The sequence below is a fragment of the Bombyx mori genome, chromosome 19 (assembly GCF_030269925.1).
Source record: "Bombyx mori chromosome 19, ASM3026992v2".
Classification (NCBI taxonomy): Eukaryota; Metazoa; Arthropoda; class Insecta; order Lepidoptera; family Bombycidae; genus Bombyx; species Bombyx mori.
The window spans coordinates 2,855,584-2,880,221 of record NC_085125.1 but is presented as its reverse complement, the minus strand read 5'-3'; the positions used below and the strand labels follow the sequence as shown (position 1 = coordinate 2,880,221).

Below are 24,638 nucleotides of genomic sequence, written 5' to 3'. Positions count from 1 at the left end.
AAACTAAAACAGCTATCAAACTAAGAAGGTAGTAGAATATTAAATTGTTTGCAAGGGATGCTCTGAGTGTGGAGTCTGAGTGAAGAGTGCTTTGAGGAATTGTTCGAAATGATACAGTCATCTCGTTTTTACCATCGCACCGCCCGCCACCGGAGTAGAGTTCATCAATACTACCTGGAGCCACTGCGTTCATCCACAATGCGTTTCCAGAGGTCTTTTTTGCCACGTACCATCCGGCTATGGAATGAGCTCCCCTCTACGGTGTTTCCCGAGCGCTATGACATGTCCTTCTTCAAGCGAGGCTTGTGGAGAGTATTAAGCGGTAGGCAGCGGCTTGGCTCTGCCCCTAGCATTGCTGAAGTCCATGGGCGACGGTAACCACTCACCGTCAGGTGGGCCGTACGCTCGTCTGTCTACAAGGGCAATAAAAAAAAATGCTTTAACTAACCAGTTCACGCGAGCTCAATGCGTTCAATGCGAGTTTTTTTATTGTAGGATTTATTTAATGTTTCGACCTAAACTGATTTGAATTCTTATAAGATTTGAAAATATAACAATATGGTACTTAATACATCTACGATAAGTATACATTTAAGTAAAAATTGCAAAGCCTCAACGGAAATAAAGTACTGTATTTAAATAAGGTAAACTTTAGGTACATAAAGTCTAACGATTTTGTTTGAAAATAGTAATCGTAGAGAATAATACACTTAGTATTTGAATAGTAATAAAAAAAAATTAAGAATAAAACCGAGCGTATGTATGTACACTGGCTTTTTTAAATATGTATCTATCCAGCAGAATAAATTACAGCATACCTAAGCTTTTTAGTATATTAATATCGTGGTAAGAATTGAACTAAAAATATGTTAATTCTATATGTTTTCACAATTCTTAGTTCTATAAATTATAGAAGATTTACCTCGTTTTACGAATCCTACATAATATGTAGATTTGATTATTGATTTTATATTTCGCTACAAACCACAGACAACATTTTCTTTAAATCTCTAGCCAGTACATAGCCTGCATCGCATCAGTCTAAAAATAAAAACTAAGCAGTGTTGTCTATAGTTTTAGTTTGAGTGATTCGCAATTGTAGATGTCATTTCATGTCATAGTAATTTAGAATTAAATTTCTTGTTGCGATGGCAGAAAACAGAGAAGAAATCTTAGCAAACTTCCAGGTACACAATTTTATAATATACATCTGTCATACAGATCAATAAAGTCCTTCAACCATGCCTCTAACAACGTTTGAAACGTGAATAACATTAGCGATCGAAATTTTCCATTTATCTCTTTGTGTTTCATTTATTAAGGTGTTTCTATAAATTCGCTGCCTATTTACCAACAATTTATAGTCTATTCCAAATCTGTATGCCTAGAAACATTTGCGTGCGAGAGTATTTCTTGTATAAAAATTAAATATACCTTTGTCATTTCCGTGTAATTTATTATTCTTAGTTACAAAGCAATCGTGAACACGTTGTGTTTTATAAATCATCAGCAACCAACACCTTATTAGGCCGTTGTTTGTTGTACACAAAACAAATCCTTTGTTTATGACGTGAGGAAATTTCAAGATGTTTTCTTCATCAGGGTATAACAGCCATTGAAGACGTTGCTGAAGCTATCTATCACCTTGACGAGTCCAACTGGGATTTACTGGTATGTATTAAACGTAAAAAATATCCAATTATGTGCCATACATTAAATTTATTATTGATATTGTTATGCAGAGTCATTCTACATTGGTTTAAAATTTAAAACTATTTGAAAATTTTGTAGAAAGTGATTGTTCTTTCAATGGCTTCTTTAAAAAGTGATTTACATTTGAAAAACTCAAATCATAGATATAAATTTAATATTGAAATACAGCACCTTTACTACAGAAATAATACTCTTATTGTATTTGTAAATCAATAAATAAGAAAATGTAAATTGTCTTTAAATATAATAAGAAGAATTATCATAGTAGATTAAATAGCTTCAGGACATTTTAACCTTTAAAATTGGCAGTCAAGTTCAGTGCTTATCAGAGGGTAGCATATATTGTTATCTAAACTAAGATTTATTGGCACATATAAGTTCATAGAAATAATAAAATATGCTATACAATGTATACAGAACATAGGCAAATTATTTACTGAATTGTGGTTTGTGGATTTTCCAAAATATTTTAAGCTAAATGTTGTAGGTACATTTGCTCACCATAAAATATTTTATCCTAAATCTATCGTAAAACAACTATAAGTATTATATTGTTGCTGATAGTTATTTATTTCTTTAAAAAAAGAACCGCTAAATTTGATTTATGACTTATGTCACTAAATCAAGTTTTATACATGGACCTGAAATTATAATAATTGTAGTGTTCAGAAAGCTTGATTATTAGTTAGCATCGAATTTTCAACTAGACTCTATCCGTCTTTATCTCCTATTTAACAAATTGTGCCAGGAATATTTAACTAGAGAAACATAAAAAGAAACCTACCTTTACATAAAGTTATGTTTTAATGAGCAATTAACATGTTTACCACTCAGATTTTTTTTTTTATTTTATTTATTTATTTATTTAATAAGTTGCACCAACAAAGTGATCATCTATACAAAACATTGACAAATTGACAAAAGTTCATGGCAGATGTCACCTCAATTATAGGTGCAGTCGACAGTGCATTAACATCAAAAAATAAATAAATATATACAGCTAAGATTTGAATACATTTCATTCATTGCTTAAGATTAATTTAATTGGGAGATGATCCGCGACAGATTTTTCCTGTAAGTAGTGAGACAATTAGAAAAAACATATATTTTACTTAAAATAAGTTCAGCGCAATCGGACAACAGATTGCAATATGTTTGTGTATAGTCATCCAATTGAATGAAATCATAATTTTACAAAAGCTTAAAAACTTCGTTTATCCAAAAAGTACATTTAAGAACCTTAAATGTGATTAAAAATACTACTTAATGCTAGTTCAGAACTTGCATGTCTGATAATAGTCTAACAGCTATTAACCAGAAGATAATGGCGTCCTCAGGTGACAGCTTGTATTCCCTTCATTCAATATCAACGGACAGGAGTCGAAACATAAATAGATAGTTCTTAATGTGAACATAAAGACTCATTAATAATGATAATTATGTGTTAAGATTATTAAACTGCATTATAGAGATTGTCTATGCGCACAATACTAACAACAAAACAACATGCTACTATGCAGCACTACTTCTCACTTCACTCACTTCTCTCGCAACAACCTTACGCATAACACCCGTGTACCTATGCATCGTCACAACCGTTATTTTAAAATATAATTTGGAAGGACACAATAAAACATTCATTTCTTTCATACACCACTGCTTGCCTCCTCTTCCTCGCCAACAGAGATATTATAGCTATCATATAACGTGAATTGTGTTCACACAATATAAATTAATTTGGATGTAGTCAGAAATGTATAGCAGAAATTATTAAATGCAAAATGAAATAATGATTATCTGAAATGTGATTTAATAAGACAAGCCCACAGAGTTTGGCTAATTTGCTTTGTGAGCCACTGTTAGAGTTCACATATACATGACCACATTACAATAAATGGATTTAAAATTCAATAGTAATCAATACCAGAAACCAGAATGCTTTTAGTATTTAATTGAATTATAAAATACAACAAGAAAGTAACAAAGATATAAAAAACATCATTATTACATATAAAAAAAAAGTATTTCCTGGTCATGTTGTTTCAATAAATTCTGCTAGCTCAATAACATTGAGTCATTAATGAACGTTGTGCTCAATCACTTTTCATATATAATCATTATCTTTGTTGTGAATGCAGTATTGTTAATGCACAAGTTATTTGTTTTCTATTGATGACTATTAAGCGATAGCTTCCCGATTCTAATGCAAATAAAATTACTCATATCTCACAGTTCATGGTGGTTTTAAGTCTCCATAAGCTTTAGCAAGTGCTTGTCTGCCTTGGTACTTAAAAAAAAACAAGTAACCTCTTCGATATTAAGATATTCTATTAGTAATTAAAGTTTTAGCTTTAATTACTAATGGCAAGCAGGCTATTGGTGCAGTTCCGTCATTGCTAGTAGATTGCTAATCGTCAACACAGTTTCTGATACATAAATGAACCTCAATATTTTTTTTATAAAATCGATTCAAATATATTATTTATTATAACTTGTGCGTCCAGTAATGGTTTATATAATTTATTTCATTTAATATGTATTTCTTATCTATGTAATTTGTGTGTATGTATCTATGTAGTTATTTTTGCCAATGTAATTATAACCTAGTGTTCATTTTTACTCATGTCTACTATAATTCTTTAAAATATCGCCGTGTATTAACTTTATCACAGCTACGCACCTCTTGAATCTTTCACTTCATCAACGAGGGTTACCTAGAAGTGAATGGCGTTAAGTTGGTCTTTTCATTCATTCATTAGTGACTAGTCAGTTTTCTCGTCTCGTATGTATGTTTCATATAAAGAATCTCGTCTCGTTTCTCGTTCTCATCTCGTTTTTACCATTGCACCGCCCACAACTGGAGTTTTTTCTCCCCTACCTATGCTGATAGCCTTGAGAGACTATTTCAGCTTCGCCCTAACGTTTGTAGGTGAGCTCACGGGGCTCAAACCGGAGAGTTGCTAACACTGACCCTAGCAAGAGCAGTGCTTTGCAGAATCTACTACCGGATCGGAAACGCGACCCACTGAGAAGATCCGGCGAGAAACTCAGTGGGCTGTGTCTGTGGGTTAATTCACTCGTCGAGCCCTTCGTCGCAAGCGACTGGTTCGACGAGGACGGTGACCGGTACTTGTGAAAGAGAGTTCGTTCATACTACCTGGAGCCACTGCGTTCATCCACAGTGCGTTTCCAGAGATCATTTTTGCCACGTACCATCCGGCTTTGGAATGAGCTCCCCTCCACTGTGTTTCCTGAGCGCTATGACATGTCCTTCTTCAAACAAGGCTTGTGGAGAGTACTTAACGATAGTCAGCCGCTTAGCTCTGCCCCTAGCATTGCTGTAGTCCATGGGCGACGGTAACCACTCACCATCAGGGGGGCCGTGTGCTCGTCAAGAGCAATAAAATAATTCAATTAAACGTAATGGAAAACAGATTACGAAATCTTGAAGAATTCTATTTTCCATTCGCTGTAACGTTATATTGTGTATCAAGGCGTTGAATCATGCATCGAATATAAGACTACTTTTACAGTTAATCTTCCGTTGGTTCTTCCGACCTTTCGGATACTCACAGTTTTCGTTTCTTATTATATTATACTGGCTTGATATACAGACATATGGTTTGAAAGCGATAATTGAGATCATAAGATGTCCGAAAATGGACATTGCTATTCACCTGGTCCTGGCTATGGACTCAATGACTACTAGGATAATGTCACTGGTGGTAGGACCTCTTGGGAGTCCGCACGGGTAGGTACCACCACCCCACCTATTTCCGCCGTGAAGCAGTAATGCGTTTCGGTTCGAAGGGTGAGGTAGCCGTTGTAACTATACTGAGACCTTAGAACTTATATCTCAAGGTGGGTGGCGCATTTACGTGGTAGGTGTCTATGGGCTCCAGTAACCACTTAACACCAGGTGGGCTGTGAGCTCGTCCACCTATCTAAGCAATAAAAAAAAATAAAAAAAATACTAGCGGACCCGACCGATGTTGTCCTGCAAACATTCATTCAAGTCGATTGAGCCGTTTAGGAGTTTAGTGACATACACACGTACAGTGGAACTATATATATAAAGATTACTGATTAAGAGAAGTGTGGTTATCGGAACACCCAGCCTCCTAGTACGAGATGGGTGACGCGCCAAGTCAATATGTAACGTAAAAAAAGATCCCGAAATATCTTGAGAACTTTAGTTCACAGTACCCAAATAACCGGTATTCCCAATATCCATATCAAATAAAATCAAATCAAATCAAAAAAGCTTTATTCAACATAAATGAAAGTACATACTCGTTGAACGTCAAAAGAACTACCGCCAATTCCTTCGATCAACAATAGTAACTAGATTTCGGGTCAGTGCATAAAATCCGTCTCGTCAAATAACAGCGCACATGAAATGTGAGCTCTTATTTTGTTTAGTTCACTTCAAACACAGCCAATGTCTACCCGTCTCACAATACCGCAGTGTGTATTCAAAAGTTGCAAAAATAAGGCCCGAAAAAGCAATTTAACGGCCGGAATATCTTACTTTCGGTAAGTACATGAAGTATAAACTATATTGTAAGCTTTAAACTTATAAATAATATTAAATTTTGAACAAAATTACCGATTTTTAACCACCGCTACAAATGTTGGCCAAGGCTCGGCCAACACATGGACAAACTTTTGCTTAACAGAACAGTAAATGCATGGAGTAGATTTGTATTGTAATAATTTTTTAAAATTTGTTAGCAGCACTTCAAAATTAGTTGGTTAAAATTGGTTAATGCTGCTTTTGTGCCTGTTTGTTAGACTCTCATTAGATACTTAGCTTTCCATTTTTATTTTAGCTTTCCTAGCAATCACGTGTGCAGAATGGATCTCGATTGTCGCCAGAGAAACAAGAGATGACTTTTATAAGCCAGCTAAGATCTCCGCTTATTGACACTGGACATCTTTGCCTTCCGTGCTCACGGCTACTGAAACGTGGCCGAAACATTGTAATAAAAATACCACGCTTGAAACCGTTTAAACGTTGTTTTATTATGTGCACTGGTCGCGAAAACTTAAAAATATATATTACACAAAAACGTAACGCTAATAAAATAATAAGTAATGTATAGATACTAACAAACATACATTTCCAAAACATAAAAAGTAAACAACTAAACTTTTACTTTAATTCATTAATAAATTATTTTAGTGTTAAGCGCGACTCCCTTACCTCCTGTAGTAAATACAAATCGGCATTTCAAGAAGCAAAAATAAATAAAGCAAAACGATGTTAGTTCTCAGAGCAATTAAGGGAAAAGTTACTTTATTTGTTGCACCTTAAGATTGATTTAACATTAAAAGTTGTTTAAAATATGTCTTTTTATTGGTAAGTGACAGGGGTAATTTATTGCTTTGCTCGTTTTATGTGACGAATGATCGTAAGTATTAGATAATGTTTTGGAGATTTGTGACTTTATTACTAGGTGCCATAGTTGTTATTAGTTTGAACGTAAAAGTGTTTCAAAACTTTTTTCTCCGTTTGTTAGTAAACGAATGTAGCTATATAAGTATATATTCACGCGGACAGTTTTTGCTTTAATTTTGTACGTATCCCTTTATCTAGTTACTATTGTTGATCGAAGGCCAATTCACAAGAATTAGCCTCCGTCCTGACAAGAATTGGCAAGAAACTCAGCGGGCATGTCTTTTTTTTTTAAATATTAGATAAAAAAAATTATATTAGATTTTTTAAATATTCATTTTTACAATAAGTAATTAACATAACAATTTTACAATATTGAAATGCCCGGAGCGAGCAACTCATTCCCACTTTGTGCAATCTTCTAGATAATCATTGATTTTATAGTAAGCATAAGATATTAACCCATTCGCATACTTGTCTTTGGATAAACAATGCTTTGTTGCCGACCTCAAATAAATGAGGTGGTTATCAATTTGACTATTTTATATGTGTGTACCTCAGACTTTTTTGTTTATTTAAAAAAGCTGATATTTCAAAATCTGACCGGTAGCTCTCAGAGCTGTCCGTAAGAATGCATAATGAATTAACTTCGACTATTATTGATGCTGTTCTAATTTCAATTCGTTGGAATGTTTTTTTTTTTATTTACAGGCAGCGGCTTTGGCTCTGCCCCTGGCATTGCTGAAGTCCATGGGCGACGGTAACCACTCACCATCAGGTGGGCCGTATGCTCGTCTGCCTAGAAGGGCAATAAAAGAAAAACTTCTTCAATGACTTCTCGGCTTCTACGATTTTTATCAAACGTTTTGTTATTTTCTGTATTCAGACAGCTATAAACCGAGTGATGCCGCAGGATCAAAACGCCGCCGCCGCGGACGCACAAGATGACACTCACAACGTTGAAATGATAGACGACGATATATCTGTGATAACGCCAAAAACACACCCACCAGGTAAGTGACCCCGTGACGCTAGACCTATACTTCAGTGCGCTAGATAGACATGACGTGTATTTAAATTTGACATGACACGTGTATTTGAACACATGAACATTAAGGCTAAGGGCACACTGCGATTAAAATTCGGTGCGAAAAACCATCTCAAATCAATACAATAGAAAAACATTACAATTTATCTACATAATATAAATAATATTTATCTACATAATTATACAATCTATTTTGTACCGTATGAAGTGATATCAAATACCGCGCATTGCGAAAAAATAAAAAATCTTCAAAGTTCTATTACGTAGATTTTTACTGGTGAGTCTCTCACCTCTTGTGAGTCCGCGCGGGTGGTACCACCGACTTACCCGTTTCTGCCGTGAAGCAGTACTGCGTTTCGGTTTGAAGGGTGGAGCTGCCGTTGTAACTATACTGAGATCTTAGAACTTATATCTCAAGGTGGGTGGCGCATTTGCGTTGTAAAAGTCTATGGGCTCCAGTAACCACTTAACACCAGGTGGGCTGTGAGCTCATCCACCCATCTAAGCAATAAAAAAAAGAATCAAGTAATGGTAACTTTCTTTTGTAAATCCATGTTTCCACGTAACACTCCCGTCTTTCGTGGTGTCCCACCCAGTATTTACTTCAATAACTTTCTTTTTCCTCCGCTATTCCGCAAGCGACAATTGAGTCGACTATTATCAAAGCCGGCAATGAGACTTTTGGACAATTATTGGTAAATCAGAAAAACGAATTATTGACTTAGTATTCCATTGGCAGTCACAAAACTTCTGAACGACATCTTAGATAAATAACAGGTTAAGTATTAATCTTTATTTAATGCAAGTTTTGAACCGTATTATTTGAAGGAGACGATTATATTCACATCAATCTGTATTGACATATCAATAATTTTTTTTTGTCCAAATGCACAGATTAGGAGTGGGTGATATAAATCGTATATAGATTCAATATCTATATATCGCAGCAATATCGTTGAATCCGATATCGCCCCGCACGAAATCTATATATCGATATCAGCCGATACACGATATTGCTCGATGTGATGCGCATCGCCATATCGGACCGATTCGTGAATCGAAATCTATATTTCGATATCAGCCGATACACGATATTGCTCGATGTGATGCGCATCGGCATATCGTACCGATTCGTTAATATCGGCAATATTCGTTTGGTTCGTATCGAATCGGCCAGAGTGAGTGAGCGCACGATAGTATAGGGATATCATGTGATGAATGAAACAGAAACAGGCATTATCCATACAATTGTAAACCTTATATTTAAGTCCATATGTCTGTATATTATTCTTAGCGTATCAGCAGGATACAATTTAGGAAAGAAGTTTCAACTTTCGACCCTAACTTGAATGCAGTATAGCCTATTTGCATCGTTGAATTTAATTTCACGCGCTTTGACCTTGAACTAGAATTTTTGGACAAGTGTTTATAAATACTTAAAAGTTTTTTGTGTTTGATTTTTAAAGTACACATTTTTCTATTTTTAGTTGAATCCAAATAATTGAGTTTATTTCTTGTGTTTGTATTAAACTTTTGAAATCTACACTCTTTTGGTATATTTTGTAATTTTAAATTAAGACACAAAATACTAAAAACTGAAAATAATGTAGCCAGTCTTAAGCCTGGTAAAAGCATGAAGGAAAGTTTTTTTGATATTTTTATTTTCATGTTCTTTTTATTACTTTAAGATCATATTATAAATTGATATCAGAAAACCAACCGTATAACGTTGACTTAAATCTATATCTACTACGATATTATATCAGCGTATCGTTTCAAATCTCAAATATCATGAATCGAGAAAATCTACTAGCATCCATCAATATATAGATTCAGAAAATATAGAGATTCAATATCCGATATTGATCCTCGATATATAGATACGATTCGATACGCGGCAAAACCGATATTACCCACTCCTAGCACAGATTGCCACCTTTGATAATAGACAGACTCTCGTACCTAGTGCGCGTAGGAACAGGAACTTATTATCGTTTGCGATATTATTCCGCACTTTAAAACTCGTAGTGTGTGCTTAGCCTAAGCCTTCCGACAATTATTGTGTGCGTATTACTCCCGCGCTTCGCCAGATTGGCCGTTAGTTGCCGCGGTTGCCTATCACTGCTCTAAAGGGATCATCACCAAATGTGTTATATTTTCTCGTGTAAAATAGGCTACGGAATCCATTGACATCATTACGAATATGCCGCTGGTTTTTTTTTGTGTGAAAAATTTTTATCCGCCGATTAATTCGCTCGATTCAAAAACACAGACAATACTTAGTCTGGCCATAAATAAAAAAACAAAGGAAAAGAAAAAAAAATCTATGGCAAATTAAATTTATTACTTTTACAGTGTGTTAGTTTAATACATAAATATAAAACAATTTAAAGTATAAAAAGCTTATTCGAAGTGGTCTCCATTGGCTGCAATACAGTCCTTTAAACGTTGAGGCCAGTTATCAATAGAAGAAGCACGCACTCTTTCCATGAGAAAATTTTTCACTGCCAATCGTACGGATTGTTTTAGGGACTCTAAATTATCATGGCGTTGAGAGCAAGCTGTACTCTCTAAAACTGACCATAAATCATAATCCAGCGGATTAAGATCGGGACTAGACTAGCCAGTCTACAGCTCTGATGAAGTCCGAAACGTTCGTTTCCAACCAAGACTGCGTAGACCGAGCTTTATGACCTGGCGCCGAGTCTTGCTGGAAGAACCATTCTTGATTATTGAACATGGTGTTGTTAAGGGGCTTCACTACCTTGTCAAGAATGGTATCTTGATACACTTGTGCCGATGTTTTGATACCTTTTTCACAAAAGTATGGCCCAGTCACTCCTTCATAGCTAATACCCCACCAAACCATCACTGAAGTCGGATAGTGCCCACGTTGCACTCTGTCGACTAATTGGGAAGCTTCCTTAGAGCTTTGAGCATAAATACGGTCATTTTGTTTCTTAAAATGTTGCTCAATTGTAAAAAATTCTCATCCGTAAACAAAATTTTTCTATGACCTCCCTTTGCGTACCGCTTCAGTAATTGTTTCGATTTTACCACCCTATTTATTCTCTTTTAAATTATCAGTTAAGAAATGACCAATACGTCTCTTATAGGCTGCAAGTCCTAAGTCATCTTTTAAAATACGCGACATGGTTCTAGGTGCTATCTTCATCTCCCGAGATAAAATCTTTCGCTTTCGGACAGGATTTCTTCGAATTCTTTCCCTTACTGCTTTGACCACCTTTTTCGTACGAACACTACGTGGGCGGCCAGATCTTTTTTCTGTTACAAACAGAGGAGGTCTCATTGCACCTATTAATAGCCCGGCACACAAACATTTTACTAATACCAAGCGTATGAAGAGTTTTAAAAATTGCATTTGGCTCCATACCTACTTTGTATAATGCAATCACAGCGATTCGGTTCTCTTTATCACCCCACTACATTTTAATATCGCAAAATATTGTACAATGTATTGGCGCCAAAATGAGAAAACTCAATGAATGAGCAATCATATAAAAATGACAGATTCCAAATTCAAATGTAATATTTTGTTTATTTTTAATTGTAACAGTATTTATGGCCAGATTAAGTAATATAAATTTAGTCCCCTTAAGGCTACCAGCGAATCGGTAAGGGGAAAAATGATAAAGTTATAATTTTCTTCGGTTTTCGAGAGTTTTCCACAGAATTAATAATACTTTCACGGTTTAATCGCGCGATGAGCCACGTTTCTAATGCTTTACGGTTTGCGTGCTCTCTAACATGTTATACGTCATTATAATCAGACGTCCACGTGACCACGAAAACTGTAAAACATTCGCAAAGTCGAAACTAAAATAATGACAATTTCAAATATATATTAAAAGAAAACTCTAATAAGCATCGTTTTTAATCTACAGATAGAGAAGATAATAATCAAGCTTCAACATCATCGATTAATAGGAACAGTACGAACGGTTTTGTTGAGCTACAAATAAACTGGAATAACAAAATGTATGGAATTAAAATTAATGGCACAGCCACTGTTAGTGAGTATATTTGAATGATGCATTTATGTTATTAAAGACTTATATTTTATTTTGGGTAGCGGTGTAGCTAGGGCTGGCCCTTCCCTAGCTCGCGGCTGTCCTGGTGTGAACTGATCACCGGGTCCCGGGCTGCTACCTCTACCTTGAGACATGAGGTCATAGTCTCACGCATTTGTCCGGGGTAGCAATACTATCGATCACAGTACACCGGTAATCGTCACAGGATGCTCCTACCAATTCTCTGGCTAATCCTTTAGTCTTTGCCCGACAACCACGGCAAGAGAAATGGTGGTGCTCCACTGGGCACCGTGCAATCAAAGGTGGTGTTCATTCGACATCAACCGCTTTGCACAAGCTCGTATCTCATGTCATATAAAATTTAAATTATCTTATATTGCATCATACATGTTATCGAAAATTATTGTTACGTCGTAACGAAATTCTAAAATATAAAATTAATACAAAAAAAAAAATTACACACAAACAAACAACTAGTTGTTACAATGAATGAAAACCGCGCGCTTTAACTAGTGATAGCTTCAGAATGACCGTATAAGGTAATCGTTGGTACCGGAAATCAAATTCTTTCTGGAACATTCGATAACAAACGTCCACAACGTAGGTGCCTAGAAATTTCGAAAAAAAAATACAATAACGAACAACGATTAAAACAAAATTTAATAAACTAAGCGGCATTGCGAGTATGTCTAGTCTTTAGCGAATTTATTACAGTCATGACAATAACAACTAGTTATTTTGTTTGTTTCGGTATTAATTTTATCCATACTAATATATAAATCTACAGTGGTTCTTACGGATGTTCCGTTATAACTACTGAACCATGCATCCGATTGACTTGAAACTTGGTATCCATGTAGAAAATACATGTACTTAATGGATAGGCTTATATTTATATGAGCGTTGCGACTCCCTACACCAGTTGCGAGGGCGCTAATGATGAGAATCTTTGTGGGGGTGAGAAATAATAATGGTAATTTTAAATTCCCAGCGAGGCGGACGGGTACAGCTAGTATTTTATAATTTTTTTACGACGGAACATTATATGTTTTTTTTTATTTATCAAATCCAGGTGATTTAAAGAAACATCTAGAATTAATAAGCGGGGTGCCGTCGTGCAGACAACTGATATCGGGTTTGGGGGGATCGAAGGCGGTCCCCTCGGCCACCCTGGGCAGTCTCGGGCTCGTGAAGAACGCCGTCGTCAGACTGAAATCTGCCGATCAGCAAATGGTTGCCGACGATGAGTAAGTTCCATTTTGAGTCTCATTTTTTTTTTATTGCTTAGGTGGGTAGACGAGCTCACAGCCCGCCTGGTGTTAAGTGGTTACTGGAGCCCATAGACATCTACGACGTAAATGCGCCACCCACCTTGAGATATAAGTTCTAAGGTCTCAGTATAGTTACAACGGCTGCCCCACCCTTCAAGCCGAAACGCATTACTGCTTCACGGCAGAAATAGGCAGGGGGGTGGTGGTACCTAATAGTGCGGACCCACAAAAAGTCCTACCGCCAGTAATAAAATTAAATTAGTTTGTGATACGAAATATCTTCGTTTCTAGTGTGGCGGAGAGATTGACGACAACGTACACGCTTCACATCAAACACAATGACAGGGACTACACCCTTAAGTACCCCGGAACGAAATCTGTGAGGGAAGTGAAGAACGACATCTACTCACTTACGGACATACCGGCCAGGCATCAGGTAATTAGTCAGGTCAACTAGTTATTGAAGGAAGAAAACTCATAAGTATTTAATGCGGTTGAGCCTTTGGCTATTATAAGTGATAACAGCCACATAAAACCGCTTGCCATTTCGATAAAGCGGCACGAATGGTAAACAGTCGACGTCGCCCAAAACACGTCATTACGGATCCTCCCGATCCACTAACGGTGCTTTTAGGTACCTCAAGTACTGGTCACTGTTGTAAATCAACCCACAGCCCACTGAGTTTCTCGCCGGATCTTTTCAGTGAGTCGCGATTCCGATCCGGTGGTAGATTCTGTGAAGCATGGGTTTTGCTAGGGTTCGTGTTAGCAACACTCCGGTTTGAGCCCCGCGAGCTCACCTACACACGTTAGGGTGAAGCTGAAATAGCCTCTCAAGGCTATATATTATTATAGGGCTATATTTATTCGTTCTTGGTAGGTACTTAGCGGCTGATATTTTTATCTGGGTTAAGAGATTAGGTGTGTCGGTTATTCCATGGATTAATTTGTACAGAAATATAACCCCATTAGTTTCCTCCGATTAAGAAGAGAGTCTAAATTTAAGTGGCAAAGTCTATCTTCATAGCTGGGTAACTTCCTACCCAGATTCTTCAAGTCTATGTTATAGGGTTGAAGTTATAGGCTTATAATGATATAGGTTTATATAAAAAGGCTTAGGCTATATAATGTGTATAGGTTTAGGCTTATAAAGTCATAGTTATAGGCCTATATATGAAGTTATGGGCTTGAAGGCTGGTTAGATCATGTTTCCAATCCGTGTGTGACAGTCGTGGACAGGGTGGCCGTCAGTGTCGGGGCTGGACGACACGGTGCTGGCAATGGTCGGCCTGGACCTGCCGCAACACGAGCTCACAGTCAAAAGGGCGCCCGCCAAACCACTCAAGGAATACAAGAGGGTAAGTGCGGGCTTTTGTATATCTCCAGGACAGCATCTCCTCAATCTTTTTTTTATTTTTTCTATTGCTTAGATGGACATGGATGGAGTGTGTGAATGACGATATAAGAGAGAGAGAGAGGAGTTAGTGTTTTTTTTTAGTGCTTATATGGGTGGACGAGCTCACAACCCACCTGGTGCTAAGTGGTTACTGGAGCCCATAGACATCCACAACGTAAATGCGCCACCCACCTTTGAGATATTAGTTCTAAGGTCCACCATATCTCAAGATGGGTGGCAGCTACACCTTAAGTGGGCTACCGTAACCACTTAGTACTAGGTAGGCCGTGAGCTCGTTTAACTAAAATCATTAACACAATAATTTAGTAAAATTTTCGTATAGTATGAACTTAAAAAGACGTTTAGGTTTATTTATGTATTCAGCAATGCTCGAATTATGTTATTCTTGCTTTAGATTGCTTTGAGGACTGAAGATAATACAGTGAGTAAATAAATAAAAAATATAATTAATTTAAAATAATTCATAATCGAGTTATAGCTACAACAATAATAAATTGTAAATATCAATAGCTGTGAACTAATCGCCCAAAAAATTTTAAAATCTTGAACCGTTGCTTATGGCAACACCATTTATACATCGGTATTATTTTTGTTCATGACACATTACAAGCATATTTAGAAAATATTTTTTAATTAAATACTGCAACTTCAAAAGGGGAGATAGAACAGCTATTTTTTTTTCCCCTAGAAATGTTGGCCCAACTTTCACAAACATAACACGGATAATATAATATGATAATAAAATACTGCAACTCAGGAACAGAGAAGTCATGTTTTTTTGTTTCCCTAGAAATATTCCCTAAAAAAAAGAAAGTAATATTTAAAAAAAAATCTAATATTAAAAAAAAGGACATGCCCGCTGAGTTTTTTGTCATTTCTTCTCAGAACGGAGGCTAGTTTTTGTGAATTGACGGTAGTTCTTTTGACGTTCAACAAGTACGTACTTTCATTTGTCTTTTATCTCTATATTATATAAAAATGAATTGCTGTTCGTTAGTCTCGCTAAAACTCGAGAACGGCTGATCCGATTTGGCTAATTTTGGTCTTGAATTATTTGTGGAAGTCCAGAGAAGGTTTAAAAGTTAGATAAATATGAAAATGCTCGGAATTAAATAAAAATAACAATTTTGTTTTTCCTTTGGTGTGTCCCCCGTCGGTCTTTTATTTATCGATTGAGGCACTACGAAGTCTGCCGGGTGGGTCAGCTAGTGTTGAATTTTTTTTTTTATTTCATTTGATTTGATTTATTTCCCTGATTCTTTATTGTATTGTATTCATGTAAATTAACGAGAATCATTGTTACAGATAATAGTCGAAAGTTCAGACAGCGAGAACAGTTCTGTCGAAGAAGTGGAAGACACCGGCTTCACGGGAGAAGACGACATGTTCGTCGACATAGCTAATTCGGAGAGGTTGCAGCCACTCAGTGAGTTTTCTTCTCTTGTATTATGCTTGGCATACTTCTCCATGTTCCCATTTGATTGGGACTGTAGATTTACGACTGACGTGGGTTATGTCGTCGTGGCCTAAAGGATAAAACGTCCGGTGTATTCGTGTTGAAGCGATGCACCGGTGTTCGAATCCCGCAGGCGAGTACCAATTTTTGTAATGAAATGCGTATTTAAGAAATTTTCACGATTGACTTCCACAATGAAGGAAGAACATGGTGTAATAAAAATCAAACTCGCAAAATTATAATTTGCCTAATTAGTGGTGGTAAGAACCTCTTGCGAGCACCACCCTGCCTATTTCTGCCGTGAAGCAGCAATGCGTTTCGGTTTGAAGGTTGGGGCAGCCGTTGTAACTATACTTGAGACTTTAGAACTTATATCTCAAGGTAGGTGGCAACATTTACGTTGTAAATGTCTATGGGCTCCGGTAACCACTGAGCTCGTCCACCTATCTATGCAATAAAAATAAAAACGTTCCAGTAAATCCTGTATTAACATTTCAGTGTCGGAAAACGTAGAAGACGAGGCGCTGGGCTGCATAGAGTTCGCGAGTCGGTTCCGAGCCCGCTACGGACCCAACATACCGAACTTCTTCGAGGGAACCCTCCAGGACGCCATCAAGGAGTCCTGTCTCAAACCTGCCAAAGAAGTTAGTCGTCAACCTCAAACGCGGCTTCATCAAAACTTTTTCTTGTTTCAAATCACTACATAGTATAAAACAAAGTCGCTTTCTCTGTCCCTATGTATGCTTAAATCTTTAAAAATAAGCAACGGATTTTGATGCGGTTTTTTTTAATAGAGTGATTGAAGAGGAAAGTTTATATGCATAATACCATCCATTAAATAGTAGAGAATAATAAATAACAGTTTCCGAAGCGAAGCGAGGGCGGGTCGCTAGTTAAAATTAAATTTCATCGGAACCTATTGATGTTGCAAAATGTACAACTGTAATTTCACGCGGGTATTGCTCAGTGGCACTCACGGCTGAGAACTGATTAGCTTAATGGCATAAAAGGACATCAGAGAAATATAGACAGATCTAAATATTGAAATAATCATTGATAATGTATCATATGTAGCGGTTTTGTTTCTTCTCAATTGCAACCCTTAGAGTATTCCGGATGGGTATATTATGTAAAGCACAAATTGTCATTTAAATAATATACATAAATTAACTTGATTAATTTCAAATTTAAAAGCAATTCTGTTAATACTATTCATACAAGATATACTATAAAAAAAATTGGCAACGGCTTGAGTACTTAGTTCTGGGGCTTGGCATTACTCGTACATTAGAGTAATTCGCCTGTGAAGGCATATACGGATAATGAAACAAAATCTACATGTAGCAGTACTCAAGTTCATAAGTGTACGAGACGTGGTAGGACTTTTTGTGAGCCCGCACGGGTAGGAACCATCGCCCTGCCTATTTCTGCCGTGAAGCAGTAATGGGTTTCGGTTTAAAAGGTGGAGCAGCCGTTGTAACAATACTTGAGACCTTAGAACTTATATCTCAAGGTGGGTGGCGCATTTGCGTTGTAGATGTCTATGGGCTCCAGTAACCACTTAACACCAGGTGGGCTGTGAGCTTGTCCACCCATCTAAGCAAAAAAAAAAACAAGATATACTACAAAAAAAATTGGCAACGGCTTGAGTACTTAGTTCTGGGGCTTGGCATTACTCGTACATTAGAGTAATTCGCCTGTGAATGCATATATAGATAATGAAACAAAATCCACTTGTGGCAGTACTCAACGTTAACTTCATAAAAGTACGAGATGTCAGGTTGTGATGTAAATATAATTTCAGAGAAAGCTCCTGGGCGTGTACCTGCACCACGAGCAGTCCGTGCTGTCCAACGTGTTCTGCGCGCAGCTGCTGGGCAGCGACGCCGTGCTGCAGACGCTGTCCGCTAACTTCGTCATATACGGATGGGATCTCACGCATCCCAATAATAATAATCTGTAAGCTATCCCTTAATACATTGCACACGTCATTACGGATCCTCCCGGTCCATTAACGGCGCTTTTAAGTACCGCAAGCACCGGTCACCGTGCTCGTCGAACCCGTCGCTTGCGGCGAAGGGCTCGACGAGTGAATTAACCCAGCTCACTGAGTTTCTCGCTGGATCTGCTCAGTGGGTCGCGATTCCGATAAGGTGGTAGATTCTGCGAAGCACTACTCTTGCTACGGCCAGTGTTAGTAACAATGTCAGGTTTGAGCCCCGGGACATCTACACGTTAGGGTGAAGCTGAAAATATAGTCTCAAGACTATCAGCAAGGGAGTTAAAAAAAAAAAACATTGCATACACGGGTCAATGAACTCGCTCAACTTACCTGATGATTCCCGGAGCTCTAAAACATTAGTTCTAAGTCCCATAAATACTATAGCACCACCGGCTTATTTGTGATAATTTTTTATCTACCTAAGCTGATACCTAAAAGCACCGTTAATGAATCGGGAGGATCCGAAATGTGTGATACTACTGACCGGAGTAGTGTACTACAGTACAAGGTCATTGACCTCGAGCTGCTTTGAATCTGACCCTTCTGTATGACTTAATACGATATATTTGCAGATTGTTAACGTCAGTAGCGACAGCTTTGGGTTCGGTCGCGAGCATGACGATACAGAGCATCCCCGTCGACAGACTACCAGCCTTGGTCATCATAATGAGAGTTCGTTCTAATACCGAAATATACTCTGTTATTAATGGTAAGGGATGCATATTTTTTTTACTTAATTAGATATACTGCAAGTGTACGATTACTTGGATCAATAGACATTTTAAAGTAAATGCTGATTCCTCTATGTAATCCCTGCCTGCTTGGAAACAACCTTGGACGGACCTCGCAACAGAAATAAGCAATACGTTAGTCATACCCCATACAGAAGTAAGAGATACCCGATCAATGGATAATTATTCTTTACTAAATGAAAACAATGTCTTTTTGCTAAATTAAATATAAATAACTTTTACGATACATTGTAATAAGGACGTATTTCGTGAATCCGTAAACAGGGCTCTACGAGAGGGTATCCCTGAGTCAGGACCCCGTCCAGTGTTGCCGCTTCGTCGTCGTCGTGGCCTAAAGGATAAGTCGTCCGATGCATTCGTATCTAGCGATGCACCGGTGTTCGAATCCCGCACCACTACCAATTTTTCTAATGAAATAGTACTTAACAAATGTTCACGATTGACTTCCACGGTGAAGGAATAACATCTCGTTTTTTTATTTTTTTTATTTAACGCTCTCTATTAATATCCCTTTGCGTGCAGGCAATGTCGGCGTGTCAGAGCTGGTCGGCGGCCTAGTGGAAGCGTTGGAGCGGTTCGCGATACAGCGGGACGAGGACGCGAGACTGGAGCGGGAACGGGACGCGAGGCAGCGCGTCAAACTCGAACAAGACGAGGCCTACATGAGGAGTCTTGAAGCTGACAGGTTGGTTAAACATTCTGATATAGCAACAACAGACTATAACATATATTCCGGTCACCGTCCTCGTCGAACCCGCCGCTTGCGACGAAGGGCTCGACGAGCGAATTAACCCACAGACACAGCCCACTGAGTTTCTCGCCGAACCTTCTCAGTGGGTCACCTTCCGATCCGGTGGTAGATTCTGCGAAGCACTGCTCTTGCTAGGGTCAGTGATCACTCCGGTTTGAGCCCCGTGAGCTCACCTACTAGTTTAGGTTGCGCTAAAATAGCCTCTCAAGGCTATCAGCTTAGGTAGGAAAAAAAAATACATATATGACGGACCGAGTGGTGACGTCGGAGACTGATGGCGTCAGTGACTGACACCACATTGTTATTACAAACGATGACGTCATTCTGTTAGTTGTCATTACCTTCCATAGTGATAGTAAATAAGACTCACTTTCCCAATGATTTCCATTTATTGAATTTCAAGCGTACAACAATAACAGGGAGCTCTGCCTCGCTCGGCTGCTCACGACAGAATGTATTTGCATAGGTAATACACATAAATTAGTTATAGATAAGCAACTCAAGCACTCAACAAAAGTGTTTACGGGTGTCGGCCACTAGATGGCTTCGGTTCGATTAGTTTCTCATTGCTACTGTAGATGGCAGTAACATATCCTATATTTTATTGTCAGAAACCACAAATTGATAAATTTTAATCAAATTGATAAAATTTCATCAATATGTCTATAACAAATAAAGACTAGTATGTTTTTTTTTTGTGTTTAGTTACACAATAATTAAATGCCTTATATCTAACAACATATAAGTTTAGGGACATCCGCTACAAGATGTCGCTAGTTTCCATATAAAAAAAAAATCAGAGGTGTCAAGGGACACCCGGATGGAACGAAGTTCCTTTCGATTAATTAGTGAAGGAATTGTAATTTTTTTTTAAAAGTTTAATAATAAATTACGGCATTATGAAGAAGAAAAAAACAATACTATGAACTAAATTACTATTGTTGAAACGCTATCTCGAGAAACTGTACTCATTACGCGGACCAATCGGATCGGATACGAGCAATGTCACGCAATAAGCGCCTACACGTTGATTGGTCAGAATGACGGATCTAAAAAGTGTCGTGACAACTTTTCGTAAGAATTTTTTCCGTCTAGCCCCCTTTCACAACGCGCGATAAGGAACTTCGTTCCAAAAAATATTTGTCTTAAAGCATCGCAGTTTCAGGGTCCTGGTACGGGTACCTGATTGAGTTACCGTGTTTGCTAAAAAATATATGTTTATTTTTTTTATAATTTACAGAGCGAAAGAAGAAATAAAAAAGCAACAAGAAATAGAAAAGAATCTGGAATTAGAGAGAGCCGAATCGGAAAGGCAAATGGAAGAAGCCAAGAAGGAGGTACGGACAACATAAGTAGCTCATTTGAAAGAGAAGATTATTTCCACATACAAATTGTAATCTGAACCCAGTATCAAGGGGGCGTAACTGGAAACTAGAATATCCAACTGAAATGTTTTGAAACAAAATACATTCTCATATCACACAATTCCTATACATTAAAAGATGTTCACAAAAAAATCACTGAACAAACACACACTCAGACACACACTTAAGATTGCCCGCAAAGGTACTAGTTTTGAACTTTATCATTAACATATTAAATTATTATTAACTTTACACACCTTACATAATTATATTATTTCGGAAACATTCTTGTTTACTGTATAAACTTATTTGTTGAGATGTCTCATCATATGATGTATGTATATAATATTATCAGAGACTGAAACAGTTGGAGAAAGGTCATGCGAGAGAAAGTGATACAGCATTTTTTTATTTATTGCTTAAGTGGGTGGACGATCTCACAGTCCACAGACATCTACAACGTAAATGTCGCCACCCACCTTGAGATATCAGTTCTAAGGTCTCAGTATAGTTACAACGGCCGCCCCACCCTTCAAACTGAAACGCATTACTGCTTCACGGCAGAAGTAGGCAGGGTGGTGGTACCTACCCGTGCGGACTCACAAGAGGTCCAGTAAAAAAGTATTGAATAATTGTTGTTGCATGTCCAGGCGCTCCGCTCGGAGGCGGCGGCGCGCGTGCCCGCCGAGCCGGGCGCCGGGTCCCGCGAGGTGGCGCGCATCCGCGTGCGCCTGCCGCCCCCGCACCACGACTGCATCGAGCGGAGGTTCAACGCCGACGACACGCTCGCCGTAAGTACCCGCCCTCGCCCTAACCACGTCATTACGGATCCTCCCGATCCATTAACGGTGCTTGTAGGTACCTCAAGCACCGGTCATCGTTCTCGTCGAAACCCGTCGCTTGCACGGAGGTTTCGACGAGTAAATTAACCCACAGACACAGCCCACTGAGTTTCTCGCCGGATCTTCTGAATGGGTCGCGTTTCCGATTCGGTGGTAGATTCTGCGAAGCATTGCTCTTGCTAGGGCCAGTGTTAGTAACACTCCCGGTTTGAGCCCCGTGAGCTCACCTACACGTCAAGGCGAAGCTGAAATAGCCTATCAAGGCTCTCAGCATAGGCAAGGGAAAAAAGTGGTCCTTGACAGCACTGATAACTCCTGACCCAAAGACATTAAAGATCAATTATCATTTTTATAACTTTTATTCATAGCTCATAACTATAGATCAGCTATCACGTACAAGGTCAATGACCGCGTGAAAGATTCATATAGCAATAGAAATAATGTAGCAAACGATAATTATTTTTCGCGTCATAGATAGTAATTCAATTACTGTTTGTTTTATCAATATATAACTGTGAAAATGTGGTTATATAAAAAGGAGTGTATAAATAATAAACATGACCAATGAATTTTATGAAAAATCAATACACATTTTTTTTAATATTTTGTTTTACAATCGCGTCGCGCGCCACTTGTGCTATGAGTCCATTCGAATTATCTAGAACCATTGCCTCAATGAGAGACAGTAACCACTCTGCATCAGGTAGTCCGTATGCTCGTCTATAGTAGGCAATGACAGTAAAATTAATCTAAATATCATCAAACCATTATAATTAAAGCAATCTTATGTTACTTTTCTTTTGGGGATTTTATGACCTAGTCACTAAGACCTTTACGTCAAGTCTTATCTTAATTTATATCCTTATTTTTATGAAAAATGATAGGTACTATGAAATGAAATAAAATGTAATATAATCTCAGTAAAATGGTGGTCATTTACTGAGACTTTTTTAGTGAGCTTTTTGGAGGATCCCGAGAAATTACGTTCAGCGCCTTTGTTTCATTTTCCCACATTTGTGCACTTAACTCACAGATATTAAACAGTTAATAAACCACTGTTATTACACATTTAAACCTGAAGAAACACTAAATATACAAAATAAAACAAATCACACAACTTCACTCCTCGCGTTCCCGCCAAGAAGTCCTCTTATGTTACTATATCGTGTTTTTTTTTAAATTGATTTCAGGCGTTGTTAGATTTCCTAGCATCCAAAGGTTATCCGCAAGAAAACTACAAGGTCATCTCTAGCTGGCCTAGAAGAGACGTAAGTGACAATATTAAAAATATCGTAAATCAAATTTAAAATAAGTTATAGAATTAGACTTATATTACAACTTACTTATATCACAGAGCAACCTTTGTAAATGTAAACCAGAGATGTATATTGTAATATTAATAAATCGGTTTTGTTTTCAAAGGATTATACTAAACTTGCATTCTATATTATATATATTATTTATGTTATATTGCAAAATGCAACAGCAAATGAATAAACTACCTAGAATGGTTTCAACCATTACAATTAACAAGACAATACACATGCCAACATTACTTTTTATCGCATGTTACATCTGCGTGATTTTCATTAAAAAATACATATTGAATGTTTTTTTTTTTTTTTTTTTTGCTTTGATGGGTGGACGAGCTCACAGCCCACCTGGTGTTAAGTAGTTACTGGAGCCTATACACATCCACAACGTAAATGCGCCACCCACCTTGAGATGTAAGTTCTAAGGTCTCAAGTATAGTTACAGTTACAATGACTGCCCCACCCTTCAAACCGAAACGCATTACTGCTTTACGGCAGAAATAGGCCAGTAAGATAGTTATAATTAATTTTAATTATAACTATCTTATATTGATATATTGATCTTATATTGATATATTATATTGATAGAACTTTCAATATACTATCGTATATTGAAAGTTCTATCTCAGTTATTTAAATAATTTTGAAATCTCCATTGCATTGCAGCGGCTTGGCTCTGCCCTTGGCATTGCTGTAGTCCATGGGCGACGGTAACCACTCACCATATTCACCACCACCACTTACCATATTTACCACCACCACTCACAAATATTTTAATCATAAACTTGGAATCACACGTATAGCTTGGAATGTGAAGCCCTCCCAGTTTCCCTTGCACCAAGTCCAGAGATAATATAGTCGGGCTGTATTTTCATACTAATAAATTCCTTAACTTTTGCCAGCTCACCGTGGAATCTCACAACAGTACCCTGAAATCATTGAAGCTGTGCCCACAAGAAACGGTTATGCTTGAAGAGCGGTGAAGAAGACCACTTTGAGTGCATCACTGTAAAGTGAATTAGGGCTGTGTGCGTGTTCGGCCCGCGGAACTGATATAGGATCGGTGGCAGTGCTCGTTAATTGTACCGAAGCGTGTTTGTCAGGCTTATGTGTAGTCTGTATGAATTATTACATTAGAAAATATAAACAATTTTTCAACTTGATTTTCCTCTTTTTTTTCTACTTTATTAACACTGAAGCAATAACGGACACCAAGTGCTATCAATAATCATTGAGGTGTTGTTTATAAACACTCAGAA

General features: G+C 37.6%; 1 protein-coding gene and 1 long non-coding RNA gene across 2 annotated transcripts; both read left to right on the top strand.

Annotated features, from left to right (window-relative positions):
• The first annotated feature begins 1,016 nt into the window (after positions 1-1,016).
• LOC101737520 (FAS-associated factor 1) lies at positions 1,017-24,542 on the top strand. The gene is made up of 16 exons (XM_038017748.2): positions 1,017-1,187; positions 1,603-1,671; positions 7,998-8,124; positions 12,065-12,193; positions 13,284-13,458; positions 13,774-13,918; positions 14,712-14,840; positions 16,205-16,325; positions 16,854-16,999; positions 18,160-18,314; positions 18,930-19,066; positions 19,632-19,794; positions 21,101-21,197; positions 21,875-22,015; positions 23,257-23,334; positions 24,282-24,542. The coding sequence occupies exons 1-16, from the start codon at positions 1,149-1,151 to the stop codon at positions 24,360-24,362; spliced, it is 1,932 nt and encodes a 643-aa protein (XP_037873676.1). The 5' UTR covers positions 1,017-1,148; the 3' UTR covers positions 24,363-24,542.
• On the top strand, positions 2,953-6,728 carry LOC134200649 (uncharacterized). Its single transcript, XR_009975654.1, has 2 exons — positions 2,953-6,249; positions 6,546-6,728. It is a non-coding gene; the product is annotated as an uncharacterized LOC134200649 (long non-coding RNA).
• Positions 24,543-24,638: the final 96 nt, after the last annotated feature.

What these genes read in the sequence shown, in the direction of transcription:
- LOC101737520 (XM_038017748.2), top strand. Translation starts at nt 1,149, where the DNA reads ATGGCAGAAAACAGAGAAGAAATCTTAGCAAACTTCCAG. An exon ending in ACATACCGGCCAGGCATCAG is followed by an intron (nt 13,919 to 14,711) that starts GTAATTAGTCAG and finishes CGTGTGTGACAG; the next exon opens with TCGTGGACAGGGTGGCCGTC. An exon ending in CATCCCAATAATAATAATCT is followed by an intron (nt 18,315 to 18,929) that starts GTAAGCTATCCC and finishes ATATATTTGCAG; the next exon opens with ATTGTTAACGTCAGTAGCGA.